The 21,814-nt window shown below is 41.1% G+C and overlaps 1 protein-coding gene across 3 annotated transcripts in view; it reads left to right on the top strand.

Moving 5' to 3' along the window:
* Positions 1 to 21,814, top strand: part of LOC147012171 (protein phosphatase 1B-like) — a 55,516-nt gene that overhangs the window by 13,451 nt on the left and 20,251 nt on the right. For 2 of the 3 annotated variants that reach the window (XM_085855940.1, XM_085855938.1), the window contains exons 2-4: positions 536 to 667; positions 10,853 to 11,281; positions 15,144 to 15,281. In XM_085855940.1, the coding sequence (XP_085712066.1) occupies positions 578 to 667; positions 10,853 to 11,281; positions 15,144 to 15,281 (657 nt within the window). In that variant the 5' untranslated portion in view covers positions 536 to 577. The remainder of the gene's footprint in view (positions 1 to 535; positions 668 to 10,852; positions 11,282 to 15,143; positions 15,282 to 21,814) is intronic. The other variant, XM_085855941.1, reaches the window with a different exon arrangement.

The following is a 21,814-nucleotide window of genomic DNA, read 5'->3' as shown; positions in this document are numbered from 1 at the left end:
AAAAAGGTGGGAATCGTTGAGGCTGTCATGGCTGCCAGAATAGCCTGGATGTATGTGCACTCACCTCTGAGCTGTCCAACCTTTGTTTAGCCTGGCTATGAACTGTAATCCAGGTGCTGTTAGGCAGGAAAATTCGTCGATATATGTGCCATACCTCGAATGTCATTAAACTGTGTGCTCCATCTGCCGGCATTAGTTGGTGAACGTTAAACAACCCACAGTGTCTTTCTCAAAGAGCAGGCAAGTTATTTCCAGCACCCTGGCCAAATTACAAATTCCTACCCTTACTACTGCTGGGAAGGCAATGGTAATCCTTGCCAAGGAGCTGTTAAAAAATTCGTAGTAGTAGTAGTAGTAGTAGTAGTAGTAGTAGTAGTAGTAGTAGTAGTAGTAGTAGTAGTAGTAGTAGTAGTAGTAGTAGTAGTAGTAGTAGTAGTTAGCTCCTTGAAACAAAAAAAATTAAAATGAAAATGTTTTCCTGGTGATTGATCTTACTATAATTACTCATGAAACCTCCCCTCATTCCCCATCTCAGATTCCATGTCACTACATTAAAAACCAAAAGACCCGTTCTGCAATGGGAGCCTTTCTGGACAAGCCCCAAACGGAGAAGCAAAGCTCGAATGGTGCTGGCAATGGGCTTCGTTTTGCTGTGAGCACCATGCAGGTAAGGTGTAAGCAAGCGATCTTCCTGGAAGGTTGTATGTCAAAGATTATAAATAATACCATAGGACTAAAACTTTTTTTTGCAAATGAGCTCATGAATACAAACTACTTCGTACGATCAGTTTTGTCATTTTTGAGGCGTTCAAGCGTACGTTCCTTATGATGGAGTGCTTACATTCCACCTCGTTTAAATCATCTGCATGGTATCCGTGTCCATTATAGGTCGCAGAAATTAATGTATTTGATTTGATAAAATATTAAACAGGACAGCTCATTTGTAATTTGGGATGCCACAGTTGTGGGAGTTGTCATCAGGATGGCCACAGTAGGTAACCTGTTCGCTGTGCTCCTTTAATAATGCTCCTACACCGCAAGCTCCACTCATAATTTACGATGACGGTAAAATATCAACCGATGGTTCACTGCCAGGGCTTTCTATGTTTAGTCCTGCCTTGGAAATAGTTATACAGCTTCAAAACAGGATCCGACTGCTGCCAAGGCAGATGCCAATTGAAGGCTGTGATGACACATTTAGGGAAATGGCTATTGTGGGATGCACGACACATGGAATATTGTGGTGGAAGGATAACACAGAGTAATTATTTCTACAAATGGTGTCTCAGCATGGAGCATGGGTAAGGCCGCTGGGCCGGCCGGATAGCCTGTCTGGACGTACTGTATTCTTAAAGATTGTTATAGGGAATTGGTTTCAGTTTTTCATTCACTGTTCTGGAGTCTCAGGTAGTTCCAAAGTCGGAGAATTCTTCTGTCATCGTACCTCTACCTAAAATTCCCAAACCGGTTAATTTTAACGATGATAGACCAGTAGCATTAACTGCTGTACCCATGGAATGTTTGGAAAGGATTGCGAGAAACATTCTTGCGGAGCAAACGAAAGAATGTATGGATCCTTAAAGAGAGGTGCTGAAGATGTATTGATAACCTTGCTACGCAAAGTGGATATATGCCAACAAAATCCTCGAGCACCTCCGATTTAAGATGGATGCAGATAAAGTGCAGAGGAAGGGCCACCAAAATGGTTCCAGAAATCAAGGAGCTTCCCTACCAAGATGGGCTGAGGATCCTGAATCTCCACTGTCTCCACTTTTAACGATGGAGGAGTGATTTAATTGAAGGAGGAGGAGGGGTGATTTGATTATTGCGCATCAGATTATCGATGGGCTGATCAGGAACGATCCCGGGCATTTCTTCAAGCCAGTTGGACATACTTCAACTGGAGGTCACTCAAGGAAGTTATTTAAGAAGAGCAAACCAGACATCAGGAAGTGCTTCTGTTTTTGTTTTTTAGCAGTGGAGTTGTGGATGACTGGAGCAGTCTTCCACAGGAAATCGTTAAAGCCAAGACGACAAATTTATTTAAGTCCAAGTTAGACAAGCACTGGTGGAACGAGTGCTTCCACCTTCCATAAGTCTGTTCTTCTCAAGCATGTGCACACACTAAGGTTCAATGTTACAATGACGAAGAGACCGAGGTATTACAGGATCACCTTCTTCTAACAGAACAGAATTTAGAGAGAATATTGAGGACAGCTAGGAAGGTGATTGGTAAGGATAATTAAATATTTAGAAATGTTAAGTAAGTATGCTATGGATAGGAAATTTCAGACTATTATTGATGACTAGACGACCCGTGACCCCGTTGGGTTCCCGTTGTGACAGCGGTTGATGAAAAAATCATTTCAAAAAAAATAAAGATAGCTCCAGCGAACTAAACCGCTGAGGTTGTTTGCATTGATCAAATAATCTCGAAGAGTACTTGACTGAATCAGGAATTGATTTTTTTTATAATTTTTTTCGTTGCCCAATTTGAATGAAACTTGATACTGCACACCGCAGGCGAATGGTAAGTAAGGTAGCATGAAAATTTTTGCGCTATCGTGTACCGTTTTGGCTGTATTTCGGGAACATACATACATACATACATACATACATACATACATACATACATGATGAAAGTTTCAGTAATATATAGATGTAAATCACTCTGTATTACAGGGTGTTTCAAAAAGAGTGTGCAACTTTAAATGTTCATTTACAAAGAAACAGAAACCTCAGGAACGTGAACCCAACATTTCTTGAAAGCTTATGACATGGTATTTTCTATCACTGATTGCTATTGCAGGAAGTCATTGCTGGAGTTGGTGAGAGCCCAAGGTCTGAAATCCTTGTAATTTCCTCAAAATCCTTGTAATTGATGTTCTCGATGTGTGCCCCTCCACGGTTCAGACAGGCATTGATCCTGATTCCAAAGTTCTGTCCAACTTTTCTGTAGGTCTCATGTGGCACTGCCTGAAGGTAGTCCGACACCTCCTGCTTCAGATCGTCCAATGTCGCAGGGCGGTTGGTGTAGACAGAGCCCTTGGCAGCCTCCCAGAACCAGTCGTCCAGAGGGTTCAAGTCTGGGCTATGAGGTGCCCAGTCATGAGCGGTACCCAGGGCAATGAGGTGGTTTCTGAACAGCTGCCGCAGGAAAGTGATGGTGTCACCAGCTGCACGTGGGGGTGCACCATCCTGCATAAACCAGGTCATGCTGAGCTGGTTTGGGGTGAATCTTTGGGCGAGATCATTATGGAACTTCTGGAGCATGGCCCGGTAGTGCTCACCATTGATTGTCACCGTCCTGCAGTTGTCATTCTTAAACCAGTAAGGCCCTAGCATTCCCCACCTTGCATTGAAGGTGCAGAAGAATGTGACCTTTGTCCCTTTCAGGTACCTCTCAGTGATCTCCTCAGGAGGTTCTGCCCCCTCCCCTCCAGAAAATGTTGTTGTGATTTTTGATGGCACCATTCAAGTGGAAATGAGCTTCATCACTGAACCAGATCAGGTTGACCCAGTTTGGATACCGCTTCATCCTGTCACTCAGCCAATTGCACATATCAAGTCTCCTCGTGTCATCTTGACCCAGTTTATGCCTAATAGACATGATGTATGGGAAAAGCTTCAGGTCATTAGTGAGGATACGCCAGACTGACGTTGGTTTGATGCCTCGCTCACGGGAGCGCCTGTGGTGGGACTTCTTGGGACTGTCCACTGCGGAATCCCACACGGTGTCGATGTTGACTTGGCTCTTGGTTACTGATGCTGGACTGCTACTGTTGCTCTTGCTCTCATTGTGCATTGTACTTCTCTGCTCAAAATGTTTCACAATACGTTGAATGGCACTATTTGTGGGTCCATCACGTGTTCTGAGGTCATATTCCCGGCAGAACCTCCGGCAGGTGTCCACATATGATTTGGTCTCAGACCACAGAGCCACCATATTTGTCTTCTGTTTTACTGTCAATGGCATAGTTCAGCGATGGAGATAGAAATTGCAGGGAACAAATACCACAAGAACAACACCAAACTCTGAAAAGGAAAACGGTATCGGTCAAAAACACAAAGAAATTGGAAGGAAGTCAAAGTTGTATCAGTCTTTTTGAAACACCCTGTATTGAAGAGTTTTTCATCGGTGGGGAATAATTCCACTTCTATGGGTTAAAACCAGGAGATTTAGAAATTTTTTCTTGCTTTGTGCTGTTAGGAAATATAATGACTCATTACCTCCTGGTGTTGCCTGGTGTTGGTTTAATGGTTCGGGTGGTGGGCTATGGATCCCAGGGTCCTGAGTTCAAATTCTGCTCAGCTGTTGAATTAATACCAGGTGGGGTTAACTCGGCCTGTCATCCTTCCGAGGTCGGCAAAATGAGTGCCAGCTTGCTGGTATCATGTGTCGGAGTGGCGACCCGTCCAGGATTGTGCCCCATAGCCAAGGAGACTGCTTAGGCAGCACCAACGCTCTGCACAGAGTACGGTCCCAATCTCAATCTCTCTCATTACCTTTGCCACTGAAGGTGAAGGAGGTTATGTTTTCACCCCTTTCTGTCTGTCGTCTGTCTGTTTGTCTGTGCACAGGATATCTCAAAAAGTTGTCGATGTATCCACATGAAACTTGATGGACAGGTTCAGTTTGTGACGAGGACGAACTGATTAGATTTTGGTGAAGATCCGGATCCGGAACCCCGGGCCAAAAACGATCTGTAGCACGATATCTCAAAAAGTGGTGGACGGATTGGGATGAAGCTTGGTGGACACGTTGGGTGTGTGGCAAGGATGAATTTATTCGATTTTGGTGAAGATCCAAATCCGGATCTGGATACAATAATTATTTCTTTTTTAAAGTCATTCTTCACCATTGAGAGATCGGGCCAAAAACGATAAATAGTTTGATGTTTCAAAAATGTATCGGGCGCGAGATGTTCTCGTGGATCAGGCATTACATGGCAGAGGTATGCGCTCTACCGGGTGCTCTTGTAGTCTTGTCGATGTGTTTAATGAAGGTGTTACTTTTCGAGATCTGCTGTTTTAATTATTTATTTGGTATTTTTAATGAATATACCTGTGAAGTTGTTTTTATGTTGAAATTTATGTTATTTGTGAAAATTGTGAAAATTTGTGAAAATTTCACAAGAAAATTGTGAAAAGAAAAAAAAACAAATAGAAAGAAATGTGAAAGGAACAAAGAGCAAAGATGTCAGGAAGAAACCGGACAGATAGATGTCAGCAGTTACTCCCCAGGCTGAAATGCACCAGCAGGTACAAGCTACCAGAAGTCCACCCACGGGGCAGCACAGTCCACACAGCATCAGGATATGGTACAAACAGAAGGAAACGGAAGAGCAAGAAGGAACCCGAAGAAGTAAAGAGCAAACATGGAGTCATCGGGAGGAACCTGGGTAGGATTTTGATTTCAGTGGCTACTCCACAACCCGCAAACCCATCCAGGAATCCAACAAACAAGAATTACAACCAAGGTCATGGATTCAATCACTGCTTTCAAAGTAATCTTTCCTCTTTTCAAACAGTATGACCTGACCATAAATTTGGATTCTGTTCCCGTCACTTAACTCTGGACATGCTTCTGCTACTCTCTCAGCAATGGTTGGAGGTCCTCAATCTCAAACAAGAGGTTAGGACCATCTCCCTGGACACACTGTATGTCAGGCATTCAACACAGTCTGGCATCCTTGCCAAGCTCGCAGTCTGTGGCATAGAAGGCCACCTTCACCTTCGTTCCTGGATGTCTGACTTCCTTCCCTCTCCCAGTGGAGACTGTATGTGACTAAGACAGTGTTCTGGGCCCATTCTTGTTCCTCATCTATATTAATAACCGCCTTGACACTGGAAACCCCCCTCTTCCTTTGAGCACTGGAAAACCTTTCTCTTCTCCTTTGCAATGGAAAACACTCTCTTCCTTTTTGTAGATGACTCCACATTGTGTTACAGTTCCCCATCCCTCTGTTATGCAGATATCAGCTCTCTCTCTCTCTCTCTCTCTCTCTCTCTCTCTCTCTCTCTCTCTCTCTCTCTCTCTCTCTCTCTCTCTCTCTGTCTCTGTCTCTCTGTCTCTCTGTCTCTGTCTCTCTGTCTCTCTGTCTGTCTGTCTCTCTGTCTCTCTGTCTCTCTGTCTCTCTGTCTGTCTGTCTGTCTGTCTGTCTGTCTGTCTGTCTGTCTGTCTCTCTGTCTCTCTCTCTCTCTCTCTCTCTCTCTCTCTCTCTCTCTCTCTCTGCTGATGTGGAAGTGATTGCTCTCTTACAATAGCCAGAGAGATGGTCAGACAATAAATTGATCAGAAAGGCTAATCGGGGTAAATGAGGAACAGCAGCAATTGGGTGTTAGTCATTCGTTGGCCCAGGAGGGAGAACATACCAGCAGCAGAAATCTTAGTTGGGAAGTTTACAGTTTGGCTAAATCACAGAGTTGCAGAAGGTCTTTGCTGTAATACCATGGCTGTTTATTGCCGAGCCAACACCCAGCCAGCTGGCATGACAGTTGAAAAAGCCGCAGATGAGAAATATTGGGTGGTCGTTAGACTATCCTTAGTCTCAGGTTTTCCGTCTGTCTGTATGTATGTAATGGACAGCTCTGGAGTCCAGAGGAGTCAACCGATTTTGATGAAACTTGACTGGTAGGTTCATACCAGGATCTAGTTGTATGCTTTTGAGCACCGCTGCTATGGACGCCACTGTTGCCCAGCAACGGGACTTTGAAAATTTTGAAAAAAATCCGAAAAATATTTATATGCATATTTTTTTCGAAGATCAACAATCGGCTTCCGCACTTTTATGCGCACTATAATCAACTTCTTTGTCAAAAAATTTCATCCCAATCCGTCAAAAACTGTATGACTAGTATGCAATTATATAGCGACCACCCATGTCGCCTACCGGCTTGTGTTAATATTTCTGATCATAGTAAGGGGGAAAAAGAAGACAAGAGGCAAACAGACGAAGAGGGTGACACGGATTATAGATTGGGTCATAAGGCTGTGGTAGTGGGTTTCTGTCTACCCTTTTCAGAGCGATCGGGTGCTCTTGAGAAGTCGTGAATTATTCCATGACGAAGAGTCAATTTTAGCCACGTCATCACTCAATGATGAGGTGTATAAATTTTCACTAACTATGGTAATCCGGTTAAGGTTGCTGGCTTAAGATTTAAGACCACATGGGTCGACTCGGCATGTCATCCTCCCGAGGTCGGCAAAATAAGTACCTTGTCTTGGAAAAATTAGCCATTTCATTAGATTATCTTGCGTCGGAGTGGAGACCCATCTCGGATTGTGTCCCCTGAGCCAATGAAACTGCTTCGGCAGCCCGATGTACCTGATGGCGTGAAAGGAAGGTTTTTTTTTTTTTTTAAACCATGGGACTCCAACCTAAAGATTTGAGTCCAATACAATGCTTTACCCAATCCACAAACAAGCAATTCAATCATAAGGTACTGTTGAAATAACACCTTGAAGGAGTGGAAAGAAGAGTGTAAGAAGCCCGACAATTCCTTAGAGAGAAGAAAGATGGATAAAGGAGTTAGAGTGAACAGACATCTTTCGACCTGAGGATTGGAATGGTCAAGGAATGCATGTGTACCCCGGTGACAGTAAAAGCAAGGAGTGTATGAACTACGAAGTCACAAGAAAGAGTGACATACTGAGGGGCAATCAAGCTGACTACAGTCTAAAAGCACAGCAAACCTTGTTTTCTCAGCCTCCTACTGGGATATGCTATCGGTACCAAGGGCTTTAAACTCCACTGCCGTCACGGGTATGAAATGGAACACATCTGCACCGGCCGTCAGTGGGGATCTATATTCCATGGCAATGTGTTAAATGCCTCGTATGCCCCGAGGAACTGAAAAGGTGCCGATGAAGGGAGTGACTCCATGGAGTATTCTCAAATGACGACCGACCGGCTTCCGTTGCTAGTTTGGAGACATGAACAAATAAATCGTTAGTGATGTCAATTCAATCAATTTACTACCGATACGAGGCCAATGAATTTCTGCACTTTTTATTTGTAAGTAAAATTTTAAAAATACTTAACAAAGAAGGGAAAGGTAAGCAAATTAAAAATTCAGAAAAAGCAACGACAAAAAGATGGGATTTTTTTTTGAGGGTTTTGTAAACCACAACTTGATTTGGGTTGCGTCAATTTTAAGACGGAATGAGTTCCACAGTTGAACAGCACGTGAAGGATGCTCGAGCACCAAATGTTTTAAAAATGAGTTTTATAGACCTCCGCATCTCTGCCAGAGGTTTATCAGAGAAGAACATGTAAGGTGGTCTTCCCGCAGGAACAGGATGTAAAGCTTATCGAGGCATGTTCCACGTGGGTTGACCATACCCCCACAATTTTCCATATTTTTTTTTGGCAGGGATGGCATGAGCAAGCGTTAGCAATTCCAGTTTTTAAATATCGTTTCGTTTCAACCTCAACCTGGAACATTTGAATCCAGTTCATAATCAGGGAGATTATGACCTCAGATAACTTTTCAATGTCAACCTCACTTTGGATTTTGTGTAAGACAGAGTTACAAGAAGTGTTTATTATTTATTAAAGGCATTCAAACAAATATACTGCACATATTTTTTTGTATACATCGTCGACGCTCGTGGAAGAGCTAGTTCTAGTACGCTGAATGGATCAGGATGCAACAGAACAAAAGGAACAGCAGAGAGAGAGAGAGAGAGAGAGAGAGAGAGAGAGAGAGAGAGAGAGAGAGAGAGAGAGAGAGAGAGAGAGAGAGAGAGAGAGAGAGAGACAGAGAGAAAGAGAGACAGACAGACAGACAGACAGAGACAGACAGAGACAGACAGAGACAGACAGAGACAGAGCGCTGGGGGAAGCACCAACAGCAGAGTTGAAGGCCAAGATCTGAAAGTCATTCAAAATTAATCTTATCTTCTCTGCATTCGTTGTGCAACATGAGAATCTTATCTTTGAGATTGCAGGTTCAAATCCGACTGAAGGCAGCACTTAATACATGATTTGGATACAAAGGATTACAGGATGGCCTTGAGGTATGCACACTCGCCTCTTAAGCGGTCTTGCCTGGGTTTGAATCTCAGCCCAGCTACAAACTGTCATCCTGGTGTTTCACAGGGAGGGTGATGCATCAATGTGCGTGTCTCTCTCTCTGTCTCTCTCTCTCTCTCTCTGGATGTGAAATGGATGAGAGAGAGAGAGAGAGAGAGAGAGAGAGAGAGAGAGAGAGAGAGACAGAGAGAGACAGAGAGAGACAGAGAGAGACAGAGAGAGAGAGAGAGAGAGAGAGAGAGAGAGAGAGAGAGAGAGAGACAGAGAGAGACAGAGAGAGACAGAGAGAGACAGAGAGAGACAGAGAGAGACAGAGAGAGACAGAGAGAGACAGAGAGAGACAGAGAGAGACAGAGAGAGACAGAGAGAGACAGAGAGAGAGAGAGAGAGACCCTCAGATGGATGTGAAACTGGGCATCCCGTCTGTCGGTATTAGTTGGTGGACGTTAAAGATCCCACGGTGTCCTTCGCGAAGAGTAGGTGAGCTATCGCCAACACCCTGAACAAATTCCAAATTCCTGCCATAACTTCTGCTGGGAAGGCAATGCAAACCACCCAGTGTAACCCTTGTCAAGAAAGTGCTTCAGCAGCACCGATGCTCCGTAACAGAGTATGGTACGGTACATCGAATCGGATCAGACTAAGCTTGTGGAAACTAATATAGGCTCAGAATTACATTGAACTAGCATCAGCCCACCTTTGGTGGGTAATTTGAAGTGGTGATATTTTCACAAAGTCATATGTTTTCTGTGGCACACTTCACCTGAAAATTATTTTTGGGACATACCGTAATCATATTTCATCTTGCTGGACCACACTGAAGATTTTGTGTGATGTAAAGATTTTGTGTGATTTTGTGTGATTTTGACATTTTTGTAACATATATATATATATATATATATATATATATATATATATATATATATATATATATATATATATATATATATATACACACACTTGCGATACCCGTGCACATGCACGGGATAGCAGTACAACATAGCTGGTAGCAGACGACAGGCCGTACACGGTGAATGACAAAAATACGCATTGTGCAAAATGCAAGTGGTACTATGGAACGCCAAGACTTCCCAAACATTGTCGGCATGTCCGCTAAGTACCACAGCAATTTCATAGGGATCGTGTGACGGCAAGCCGAGTTTTTAGTGTGCAAGCTTGGGATTATAATAGAGATATATAATACGCATTAGCTCCATGATATGAAGATGCTGTCAGATTGTTGATTAAAAAGCTATCTGACTGACGAATCACTTTCAGGAAGGGGGTAATCTGACTGCTTGCCTGACACTTCAGTGGTTGACACTTAAAAACACTTTTTGGGAAATTTAGGGTAGGCATTAATTTGGTACCTAAGAAAAGGCAGCATATGCTGCCCATATCCTTTGAACAGGTACTTGTAAAAATAGGACCACTGGACCTATAGCTTATCTGGGCCCTGGCCTAATGTTGTTGTAACGCAAATTTAGTTGTATTCTGAGTGGTGGGTCTGGAGAAGACGATTTTGACAATTTACTAATTCTGCCATTTTGACCTACTAAAAGTCACGAGACCGGGGCGTGCTTTGCAATCCCCATTACCAGTCAGGAGCGGAACGTTGCTGCCAAATTGCAGCCGGATCGGCACAGCGGTTTAGCCAGAGAAGTCTAAATAGGAGATGAACGGTGTACGATGACAATACCTTTTCTGGAAATTCCAGATTTAAGCTTATAATAAAAACGATTAAGAGTAAAATGATGACATTTCAACAAAAAAGTTATTAGTGGCACATGTTCTTTCTTGTGGGTTGTTTGCAGGGCTGGCGAGTAGATATGGAAGACGCTCATGTTACTTTGCCCTGCCTTTCTGGAATCATGAAAGCCTGGTCTTTCTTTGCCGTCTTCGATGGACATGCTGGACCTCGGGCTTCCAAGTACTGTGCAAGCCACCTTCTCACTCAAATAATCTCAGTGCCTCCCTTCTCCTCGTCACGGTCACGTCAGGAGCTGCGGTCTGGGGAGCTCTCGTCTGAAGCAGTGGTGAGGGGCATACAAAGGGGCTTTCTTCAAGTTGACGCAGATCTACGTGAGGCTCTGACAGATGGTGGGAAGAGCTCTACCTGGATGGATCACAGTGGCACAACTGCTGTGACCTTACTGGTGTCACCGAGACACTTGTACTTCGTTAATTGTGGAGACTCTCGAGCGGTGCTTTATCGCGATGGTGAACCCTATTTAGTCACAGAGGTTTGTGGAAATTTTGCAACATCTTTATTTTATGTTTGTGGGCATTTCACAGCTGATAATTGTATTGCCTTTGCGGCTTTGATTGTCAGGACCTGAATGTACTGTACTATCGTGACATCAAAATACTGCTTCAGCAACACCATTAGGTCTTATTGATTGTCTTTTTTTTTAATTGTCTTTTGATTGTCAAAAAAGCTGTTAAATTATTTCCAGCAACAGAATGTATTGTGCTATTGTTAAGCCTCCCCCTATACCTATAGGATAGAGAAAGGCTTATTTATACTTGTAATGTTTGTTTCTATAATTAGTGCCCCCAGTTTTTAATGCTACCAAAGAGTTTCTTACCCCCCTCGGAGTACTAAACCACAATTTTGGTTTTATTTTATTTTACTTTATTCCCTTTTTATCTGCCAATGTCTGAGCTGTATCTGTATCTGGCTGGGACTTTTGGAATTAAATTTTGCATCACCAATGGCAATATAAAGTAGACAGGGTAGTCATCATTTCTTTTTGACCTCGACCTAATTTTAAGGTCATGACCTAATTATATAGACATTTCAACATTTTTCACCGTAACTTGATTAAGGTTTGTCCAATCAGAAAATAAATTGCCCTCTATAGATAGGCTATAGGAACGCGCATTTACACTGAATTTACATTATGTTCCACCTTGCTGAACAACACTGTAAAGTTTTTGTGATGCAAAATGCCAAGTGATATTAATTTTAAGGTCATGACCGAATTATATAGACATTTTAACATTTTTCATCGTTACTTGACTAAGGTTTGTCCAAGCAGAAAAAAAATTCCCTCTATAGATAGCCAAGAGGAAGGCGCATTTACGCTTAATTTACATTATACTCCTCTGGGTTAAGGTCAAGGTCAAATAGCGCTCTTAAAACAAACAATGTGTTTTTTGTCATCGCTCAATTTTTGCCAATGTGGAACTAAACCTCAAAGACCGCTTGACCTTCCACTATGTTCTTGCATCATAATAGTGTACCTGCACTGAAGTTTATATTTGATTCATGTCCTTGACCTACTTTTTGTGGATTGTGACCTAATTACCGAAAAACCCATTTTTAGCTCGCCTGTTCGAAGAACAGAGAGCTATAGCGATACCCCCGGCATGAGCGTGAGCGTCAGCGTGAAAATGTTAAAGTTTTTGGTGCAAGTTATTTAGAAGCTTGCCATTCATTTAATATGTGTACTTGGATGCTGATATTTGGCATGGAGGTTCCTTTGGGGTATATTATTGATGTAGTGAAGTTGAAATTCAAAAAAATAATTTCAAATGTTTTAAATTTTTCACCTGTTTTGAACTTAACTTTTCTGTAGCATATCAATGTTAAAGTTTTTGGTGCAAGTTATTTAGAAGCTTGCCATTCATTTAATATGTGTACTAGGATGCTGATATTTGGCATGGAGGTTCCTTTGGGGTATACTATTGGTGTAGTGAAGGTGAAATTAAAATAATTTCAAATGTTTTAAATTTTTGACCTGTTTTGAACTTAACTTTTTTGTAGCACATCAACGTTAAAGTTTTTGGTGCAAGTTCTTTTTTAGAAACTTGCCATTCATTTAATATGTGTACTAGGATGCTGATATTTGGCAGGGAGGTTCCTTTGGGGTATACTATTGGTGTAGTGAAGTTGAAATTACAAATTATTTTAATTTTTTTTTTTTTATTTCAACCTAAGATGGTGAAAAGCCACCCAATGCTCGCCTGTTTATACTATACGCTTGCCATTCATTTAATATGTGTACTAGTTTACTGATTACAATATACAAATACATATATTGCTTTAAAATAATTTGGATCAGACTTCACTACAATGCTTTATAAAAATACATTATTGGACTCGTCTTTTAAAAACGATAAATGTATAAACAGGCGAGCATTGGGTGGCTTTGACACCAACTCTCTGGTATTTATTATCATAAGTTGAGCAATTTTCCTCTGATTTTCACGATGTTGAGTTTTATGGATAGATTGTAAATGGGGGATACATTTTCTTAATTGGCACTCTCTTGCGAAATGTTGAAGGTCAAGGTCGTATGGCAATCAAAAAAAATAGATAGGATGGGGGAGGTGCCGGGGGAGGATTACCCTTGGCGATCGCTTTGTGATTACACATATCTAGTTTACTTATATTAGTCTTTGCTTTAGATCTAGCAAGAACTGAAACTCTTTCTGAGTATTGCATGTAGTTTTCTTTTATCGACACTGATAATTAATTTTAGTTTTTTTGCGAAGATTAGGACAATGCTGTTAAGCCGTTCCTGATATCTCTCACATGCAAAGATAGGTATATGCAACAACATTAAAGTTACCAAATTGATTCCAAAATATACTGTATGTAATTACTGAAAGAACCTTCCAATCCTTTCGTCCGGAAGTAACAGCCTGCGAGAAGATGCCATTTGGATCAATGCACATGAATACTAACCACAGATCACATTGGTTTCCTGTGGATTAAAACTTCCATCCAGGGTCAATAAAGCTGTACTTTACACCGTGTTTAATTGGGGACTTTGAAGATGTACATTTCAGAGATATGCTTTATTATTATGACTTTGGCTGCTATCTTTATTCTCTGATAGAGCTTGTGTTTTCACTTCCATAAATTATAGATCAACCTGACAGTTTGATTAATGATTATATTATTAACCATAAATGATTTGTAACTGATGGAAAAGTCATTTCTTTTATCTTTTTTGTAATTTTCTGAGGGTTATATTCTATCAAATGTCCAATAACACATCATGTGTTCATTATGAAACTTTACAAACTTTTCATTTTTATTTTCTTTATTCTTCTCAAGAGAATTATTACTATTATTACACGAGCAGGTAAAATTCATTCTTTTTCTCCCATCAACACCCCCTCCCCTCTGCCCCCAGCCCCGAACAGTTTTTTTCTCCTTTAAAGACAAGTTAAATTAATGCAACGTCAACTGCAACATCTTTACCATCTCACAAGCAGTGTCCTGGCAACCTTAATTCCTACTAGGCAGATAGATGTCAGGATGACCCAGTTGAAAACTCTGGGACAATAATATTAACAACAAAAATAATAGGAGTTCCCTTACAATGAATATCAATGCAAGAGGATATCATTGGGCCCATCAAGCTTGCACTACGACGGCCAACCTACGGCTGTCTGTGTGTCCGTCCGTGACGCTATCTCCTAAATGGTTGACCAGAAATTCACCAAACTTGGTACTTATTACCACCACATGGCAAGAGATGTGTGAGAGCAGTGTCATTTTTGGCCCTGCTCCCTGGGGCGGGGTCAAAATTACCAAAAAATGCAATTACAGGTACATTTTAAAACAGTTTGTTTGCACATGCGATCAACATTGGGAGACGCGTGAAATGTGTATCGTTGTTTGTTTTTTTGGGATTCGACCTGTGATCCATACCCCAAGGGGTGGGGCCTAAGGATCACAGGGGTCAAAAAAAGTTTTTTTTAACTCAGAATTTGATATTGGATCATACCTGCTGGAACATTTTGCCATCTTTCAAGTTTGCTTTAGGTGGGAAGTGCGGGGATTTGCGATGGCATGCCATCGACTTCGCTGTAGTTTTATTGTTTTACCAGCTCTTCCTTTATTTCCACCTTTGTTTTGTTTCATTTAAATGGTGAAAGGCATATTTCAATATACTTGTGAATGTTTTGGGGGAGAACACTCACTCTTCCCTTGTGGCAATACACTTTACCTCGTAAAGCTAAAATTTTGGCAGCTACTTGTACGTGTATTTTTTTATCTCCAGTTATTGAAATGCAATCTTGTAGTCACAACACAACTTGGTTCATTGAGCAACGAATTTGACTAATTTGGAGCCCAATGTCGCCCAGGATCACAAGCCGAACAACCCCCAAGAACGACAGCGCATTGAGAGTGCTGGAAGCAGTGTACTCATCCATCGTGTGAATGGGGCCCTGGCCGTATCTCGAGCACTTGGGGACTTCGACTACAAGAACGTCGACGGCAAGGCACAGCACCCTTTCCAAATGTCCCCTGTACAGCCTGACACATTTGGCCCCATAACAGTAGTACAAAGTTCACCTCTGCAGGTGTTTTGTGCCCGGTTGTTTGTGCAATGTGAGAAGACAATGGAGGCAAACAGAAGGGGAGAATAAACCCCCTCAATATTCAGCGCTAACTTATTTTAAAAGTTTTGCATGGTTGAATGTATGTCACGTGATAGGAGAGACCAAGTGATCACGAAGCACAATTGCACAGGGCCCAGTGTTGTCGCTAAGTCTGGAATTCGATGTCAGGTTTTGACCACCAAACATATCCAAAAACAAGCAGCACAGGAGTTCCTCGCTCTCATTCTCTCACTCTTTTCCTCCCCTAACTAATACACATTCATCTTACTCCTCTCTTTCTCTCTTCCGGAATAGCAGCGTAACATCCCTTCATTGAGAGGTGCTAACTTCCTGAATTAATGTGCCAAGGGAAGAAGTATGAAGATGGGAACATACTGTCGCATATGGAGATCCTTTCCACGTAACGTAGTCGAGAAATCGCTTATTGGGAGATGATCGCAATACAAAAAGGGAAATATACTTTCAAACACACCTCATATGTTTGGCATTATGCAACGGCAAGGAAAACTAAATAAAGGATCTCATCAGTCTTTCACTTGGGAGCACTATACACAGTACACCTGGGATTGTATAGAGCTGCTGATTCCTGTATGTTGAAGGTTTCGATAATTAATAGGGCTTATATAAGAGTGTTTTCAACGAAAACCTGTTCATCTGGCAAAGCCTCTACTCAGGAGTTATCCCTTCGGGTGATGATTACCTGCTTGATCAGACTGGTAACATGGTGGTGTGGCAAGTGATATACAGGGTGATCGGAAAGTTACTGTACACCAGCAGTACAGTTCATTTAGCTTGTTCTGATTCCAGTAGCTGTTGGAAATGATCTCCACGAATTAGCAGACGTGGATCCACTCGTATAATTTTGTTCCGAACAACACGGGCTATTTGAAGTTGCGAGATATTGTGGATGACATTGACGATGGCCTCCCGGAGTTCCTCGAGAGTGTGGGGATTATTTTTGTACACATCACATTTTAATGTTCCCCACAAATAATAAATTCCACCTCGAACACGTCCTTGCTTCGAGAGTCAAAGCCATTTTCATTTACGACTTAGTCAATCCTATGGGAAGAGAAAAAAAAAACTTAATTAATATTTGCAGGTGCGCAGGGACTTTTTGATCACCTTGCACAAGCTGATTAAATATTCTTAAACCTGCATCAAGTGTGCGGATTCACGCTGCCCTTTGAGAGTATCGAGTGGGATTTGATTTTCGTAATGTTCGAAAAATATCTGTTTAAGCTGCCGTCCATTGCACATGTTTGATCCTATTGTGAATGCAGATTGTTTATACCATTTTATTTGACAAGTACATGATTACTAACACTTTCTATGATACCATCTGATTTCAGGTTTATATCCACATGGAGTTTAAACCAAATGATTATGTCACAATCAGTGTGACCACTCCTTGGCTTTTTTCACAAGATCTTGGCTATTGGTTGTTCACCTTGGCGTCTTGGTTTTCTATAGGTTTTCTTGGCGTATAGGTTTTCTATTATCATCGCTTTTCTGAAACCTTGTGAATTCTTGGCTTTTTTCATTGGCTCACCTTGGCATTTATGAAAATGAGGACTGGTCACACTGGTCACGATGAATAATGGATGAAATCAACAGAACGTTGATTGAGGCACGCCATGGGAAGCAAGTGTTGTATGGACCTTTCGTTTGTTTGTGTTCCAGGCATGAACCCTTTGTCAGAGCAAAAGAGAGAGGTGGGATAGGGGAGAGGGTTGGCTGAGATTGGGAGTGAGTCAAGTGTGTGTGTGTGTGTGTGTGTGTGTGTGTGTGTGTGTGTGTGTGTGTGTGTGTGTGTGTCGGAGTGGGGTCAGATCCAGGGAGCACATTGTGGTAAGAATGATTTTGACAGGGAGGGTCAGGGTTCAGGGGGTTAAAAGTCAAGTGGACTGGGATTGGGAGAAAAGTGAAATAATAGGGAAACGAACAATAAGCAAAACGAGTTTTGATAAAATAAACTAAAGCAATATAAAAGTGATACAAATACAAACAAAATAATAAAATGGAAACAAAAAGAGAATGCTTCACTTCAAATTGAAACAGGAAATAACTAGAATGGCACTCGGTAGAGCACATACCTCCACTATGCTGAACAGTTTATACGTTTTGTATCCCACTGATGGGCTGGATCTGCATCTGGACCTGAACCAAAATCTCATCAGCATGTTGTTGTCACCTACCCAACTCCTCCACCAAGTTATGCCATAATCCGTTCACAACTTTTTGAAATACCGGCACTCCTCACTTAACGACCGAGTTCCATTCCTACGACTAGGTCGTTAAGCGAATTGGTTAAGCGAGGATATATTTTTTTTAATGTTTCTACAGTAGCGTACTGTATACTGTAATAAACAGAATAGAGGAAATCAGCTCTAATATACATTACTTAGGTTTACATACTGTAAATACTACACTATTTTTTACTGATTACAATATACAAATACATATGTTGCTTTTAAATTATTTGGATCAGACTTCACTGCAATGCTTTATAAAAAATATTATTAGACTAGTTATTTATTCTGAATAAGGAAAAGGTCTAAAGGAAACTCCAACTTGATAACTTTGTTTTAATTTGCATAACTCGTTCATATTACAGAACATAAAAATACAATCAGCAAAAATTATAAAAATGATTTACCAAAAAAACATTAAAGTTATAAAAAAAGACATTCAGATTAACATTTTGCTTTTCTTGCTTTTAAGTATATTGTTTTTGGCCCCATCTCTCAATGGTGAAGAATTACTTAAAAAAAATATATCGGATCTAGATCCGGATCTTCATCAAAATCGAATAAACTCATCCTTTGCAGACACCCCACCTGCCCACCAAGTTTCATCTGAATCCGTCCATAATTTTTTGAGATATTCTGCTCACGGACAAACAGACAGGGGTGAAAATATAACCTCCATCCACCTTCGGTGGTGGAGGAGAGAGAGAGAGAGAGAGAGAGAGACAGAGAGAGAGAGAGAGAGAGAGAGAGAGAGAGAGAGAGAGAGAGAGAGAGAGAGAGAGAGAGAGAGACACAGAGAGAGAGAGAGAGACACAGAGAGAGAGAGAGAGAGAGAGAGAGAGAGAGAGAGAGAGAGAGAGAGAGAGAGAGAGAGAGAGAGAGAGAGAGAGAGAGAGAGAGAGAGAGAGAGAGAGAGAGAGAGAGAGAGAGAGAGAGAGAGAGATAGGTAAAAATAGAGCAGAAAGAAAGATTGATGGAGAGAAAGACACGAGAAAAAGGAGGAGAGGTAAGATAGATAAAACTAAATAAAGTAAAGTAAAATGGGAAAAACAGAGAGATAGAATGGATTGAAAAGATGTATGAGATAGGAGGTCTAAGCGAATGAAAAGTGCTCGTTGATCCCACGGGGAGCCAATGTTTCGATGCTGTCGATAAAGCTTTGCTCCTTGAGATTGCAATCCGCTGTGGTACCCGAGATGCTGTTGCAATTGAGAAAGATACCCGACACCGCCATGTAGCTGAAAGACGGTCCAGGAAGACTGAAGTGTTGTGCAACCTGTTTCTAGAGGACTGTGCTGTTGGTTCGAACATCATGCAAGTATTGACAGAAGCAATTGCCCAGTTTCTCCAATGTAGATCGTCTTGCAGAGAGTGGACGTGATTCCGTAGATCACATCCGTGGAGGTGCAGTTGAAGTGGTTTGTGACTTTAATACTGCCTTTGGGTCCTAAGAGCAAATTGATTGTCTTGATGAAAGGGCGGGTGTTATTGTGACTCCATGAACACTACAACATTTGTGGTGGGAGGTTAATGGTCCTTTCATCAGGGAATTTTGCAAATTTCTGGCCTGATTGAAAGAGTTGGGAGGTGGTTGTGGGGAAAATCAAGATGGTTGCAGGATCGTTCTGTTACAGCTCAAACTTGAAAGTTCCTCTGGATGATCTTCTTCATTTGCAGGTTGATGGGATGGTAGATCAATGTGAATGGAATCCTTTCCTTGGTTATTCATTTTCTCAGGAGGTTGTAAAGCCATCTGTCAGTGTTGCGTGGTGTTTCAGTGCACCAGCCACAATGGATATGGGAAAGGCACCTTGGGTGAAGAACTTGCCCATCTTGATTTGAAGTCTTGATTTTTCTCCCAGACCCAGTCCCCTTGATTTTTTAAATCCCTGAACCCTAACCCTCCCTGCCAAAATCAGTCATTTTCATCTCGAGGTGCTACCTTCACCCTGAACCTGCTCTGACGCACACCCCTCCAACCCACTTCCACCCGATATCAACCCTTGCCGCTATCCCGTATCACTCCTTTGCTCTGACGAAGGGTTAACACTTGAAACATCAACTTCTCCTCAATCCCCATGGCTGTTAGCTTGCCCAGATCAGCCTCCTGATGATTTCATCCATTGCTCTGCCTGTCTGCAAACACAGATCAACACTAGCCTTCATCAGTAAGACGAGTTCATTGTGCATCACTGTGAGTGTGGTATAATTTGGGAGCAATGAGATACTTGGGAGGAATTTAAACCAAGCTACCCAATTCTGAATGTGTTTTGGTGGTTCCTCAATTGTGTCAATAGGTCATACAAATGACACAGAAATGTCTAAAGTTTAACTTTGAATTTCATTGTACTGTATGCCCATTTCAGATAAAACAGTTAAACTGCCATTGAAAGAAGTGTCCGGTAATTATGGTATTTATACAAGTGATGTGATGATGTTGTTCGTGGAAAAGATGAGTGAATTTTCTTTCTTTTCTTTTGAGGTACGGGTGGGATTTGGAAGCAGTCACACATTATTTATTTATTTTCAACGTTGTTAGAGTAATCAATATGTTTCAAATGATGGAAGTTATTTGCTGCCGTTAGAGTTTTGCAACCCGTAAGTTAATTGTTAATCATAGAAACATGCTTAGATATACGTATGTGTATATATATATATATATATATATATATATATATATATATATATATATATATATATATATATATATATATATATATATATATATATATACATACATATACAGGGGGCTGCAAAAGTAGGTATACAGTAAGGATTAGACCAGTATTACCAGTATTATAATAGTGGTGCTAGGATTCATTTAATACTAGAAAATTTATTATTGATATGTTTATTATTGGTATGTTATTATTGATATGCTTGTATAATCAATAAACGTTTTGTTTTTCATTACTGTATACCTACTTTTGCAGCCCCCTGTATATTTAATATATATTGCCTGTCTCATCCATGAAACACAGAAACGTTCCTCGGGGAGAATCAAAAATTATTCCGTTAAAGTTGCTTCAATATAATCCAAACCTCTGGGGAAATAATAATATTTAAATCAGACAAGAAATTGAACCACGGCGGTGAATAGGCAACAGATTGCTGCCTCAATCACTCCCAAATATATATTTTTTCCTGTTAAGAAATGTATAATCTCCCATTTTTTATCTCTTTTAACTGGCGGTATAATAAAAAGCTTCCTTTTTTTAACATCGTATTTTTTTGTTACCACAGATTTCTGCTCGTGATAACTTAATTCCATAAAAAAATATTTTCATGTGATCAATTGAGATGACTTGGCGAAAATCTTTCATGACGTGGATGTCACATTCGTTGAATATGGATCTGTACAACTTTGATATTAGACAAACGAAATTAACCTGTTTAGCGTTCCGATCTGAGAACTTGCCTCCTGACGCTGTGAGTCTGTGACCTCAGGTTTGCATCCATTGACCTTTGCCCTTTTTTAGGTCATCTCTAACGAGATGACCTAATAAAACCAGTCTCGATGTCCGTACGTCCGCACATACGTACGTAGGTCCCCATTGTTTTTCTTCCGATTTTCTTGATATTTGGTATGTGGGTAGATGTCGATGAGTGATGCACGATGGTATGACCTTTGACCCGATTGAAGGTCAACATCAAGGTCACTCCAAAGTTGCGAAATCGTCCATTTTCAAAATCTATCTCCTCCGCCATTTGTGATCCGATCTTTGAAATTCCTTCGGATTCTGATAATATGGAAGATTATCTAAATTTGGTTGGGTCGGTTTTTTAAAATTCGTCCTGGTTATCGAGTCACGTGTGTTCAAAGTTGGAAAAATCGTCGATGTGATACGGTCAAAAAATTTCGCCCGATCTTGATGAAACTTGGTATGTAGATAGGGGTCGATGAGTGATGCACGACGGTATGACTTTTGACCCGATTGAAGGTCAATGTCAAGGTCACCGATGCTGTAAACTTGTGAAATCATCCATTGTCAAAATATCATCCGCCATTTATGACTCAAAAATGCGGTTTGATTTCTGAGGTCCAGTTTCTATCCTTTTGAAGACACATTGATCATAAATGTTCCAAATCAACCATTTTCAAAATCTATCTCTGGATAACTCAGAAATGTAGTTTGATTTCTGAGCTTTTCTATCCTTTTT

This window comes from Eptatretus burgeri, chromosome 15 (genome assembly GCF_056783735.1).
Source record: "Eptatretus burgeri isolate ZD-2024b chromosome 15, Ebu_testis_v1, whole genome shotgun sequence".
NCBI lineage: Eukaryota > Metazoa > Chordata > Myxini > Myxiniformes > Myxinidae > Eptatretus > Eptatretus burgeri.
Note: the sequence above shows the minus strand (reverse complement) of the source record. Positions and strands in the feature narration are given on the sequence as shown.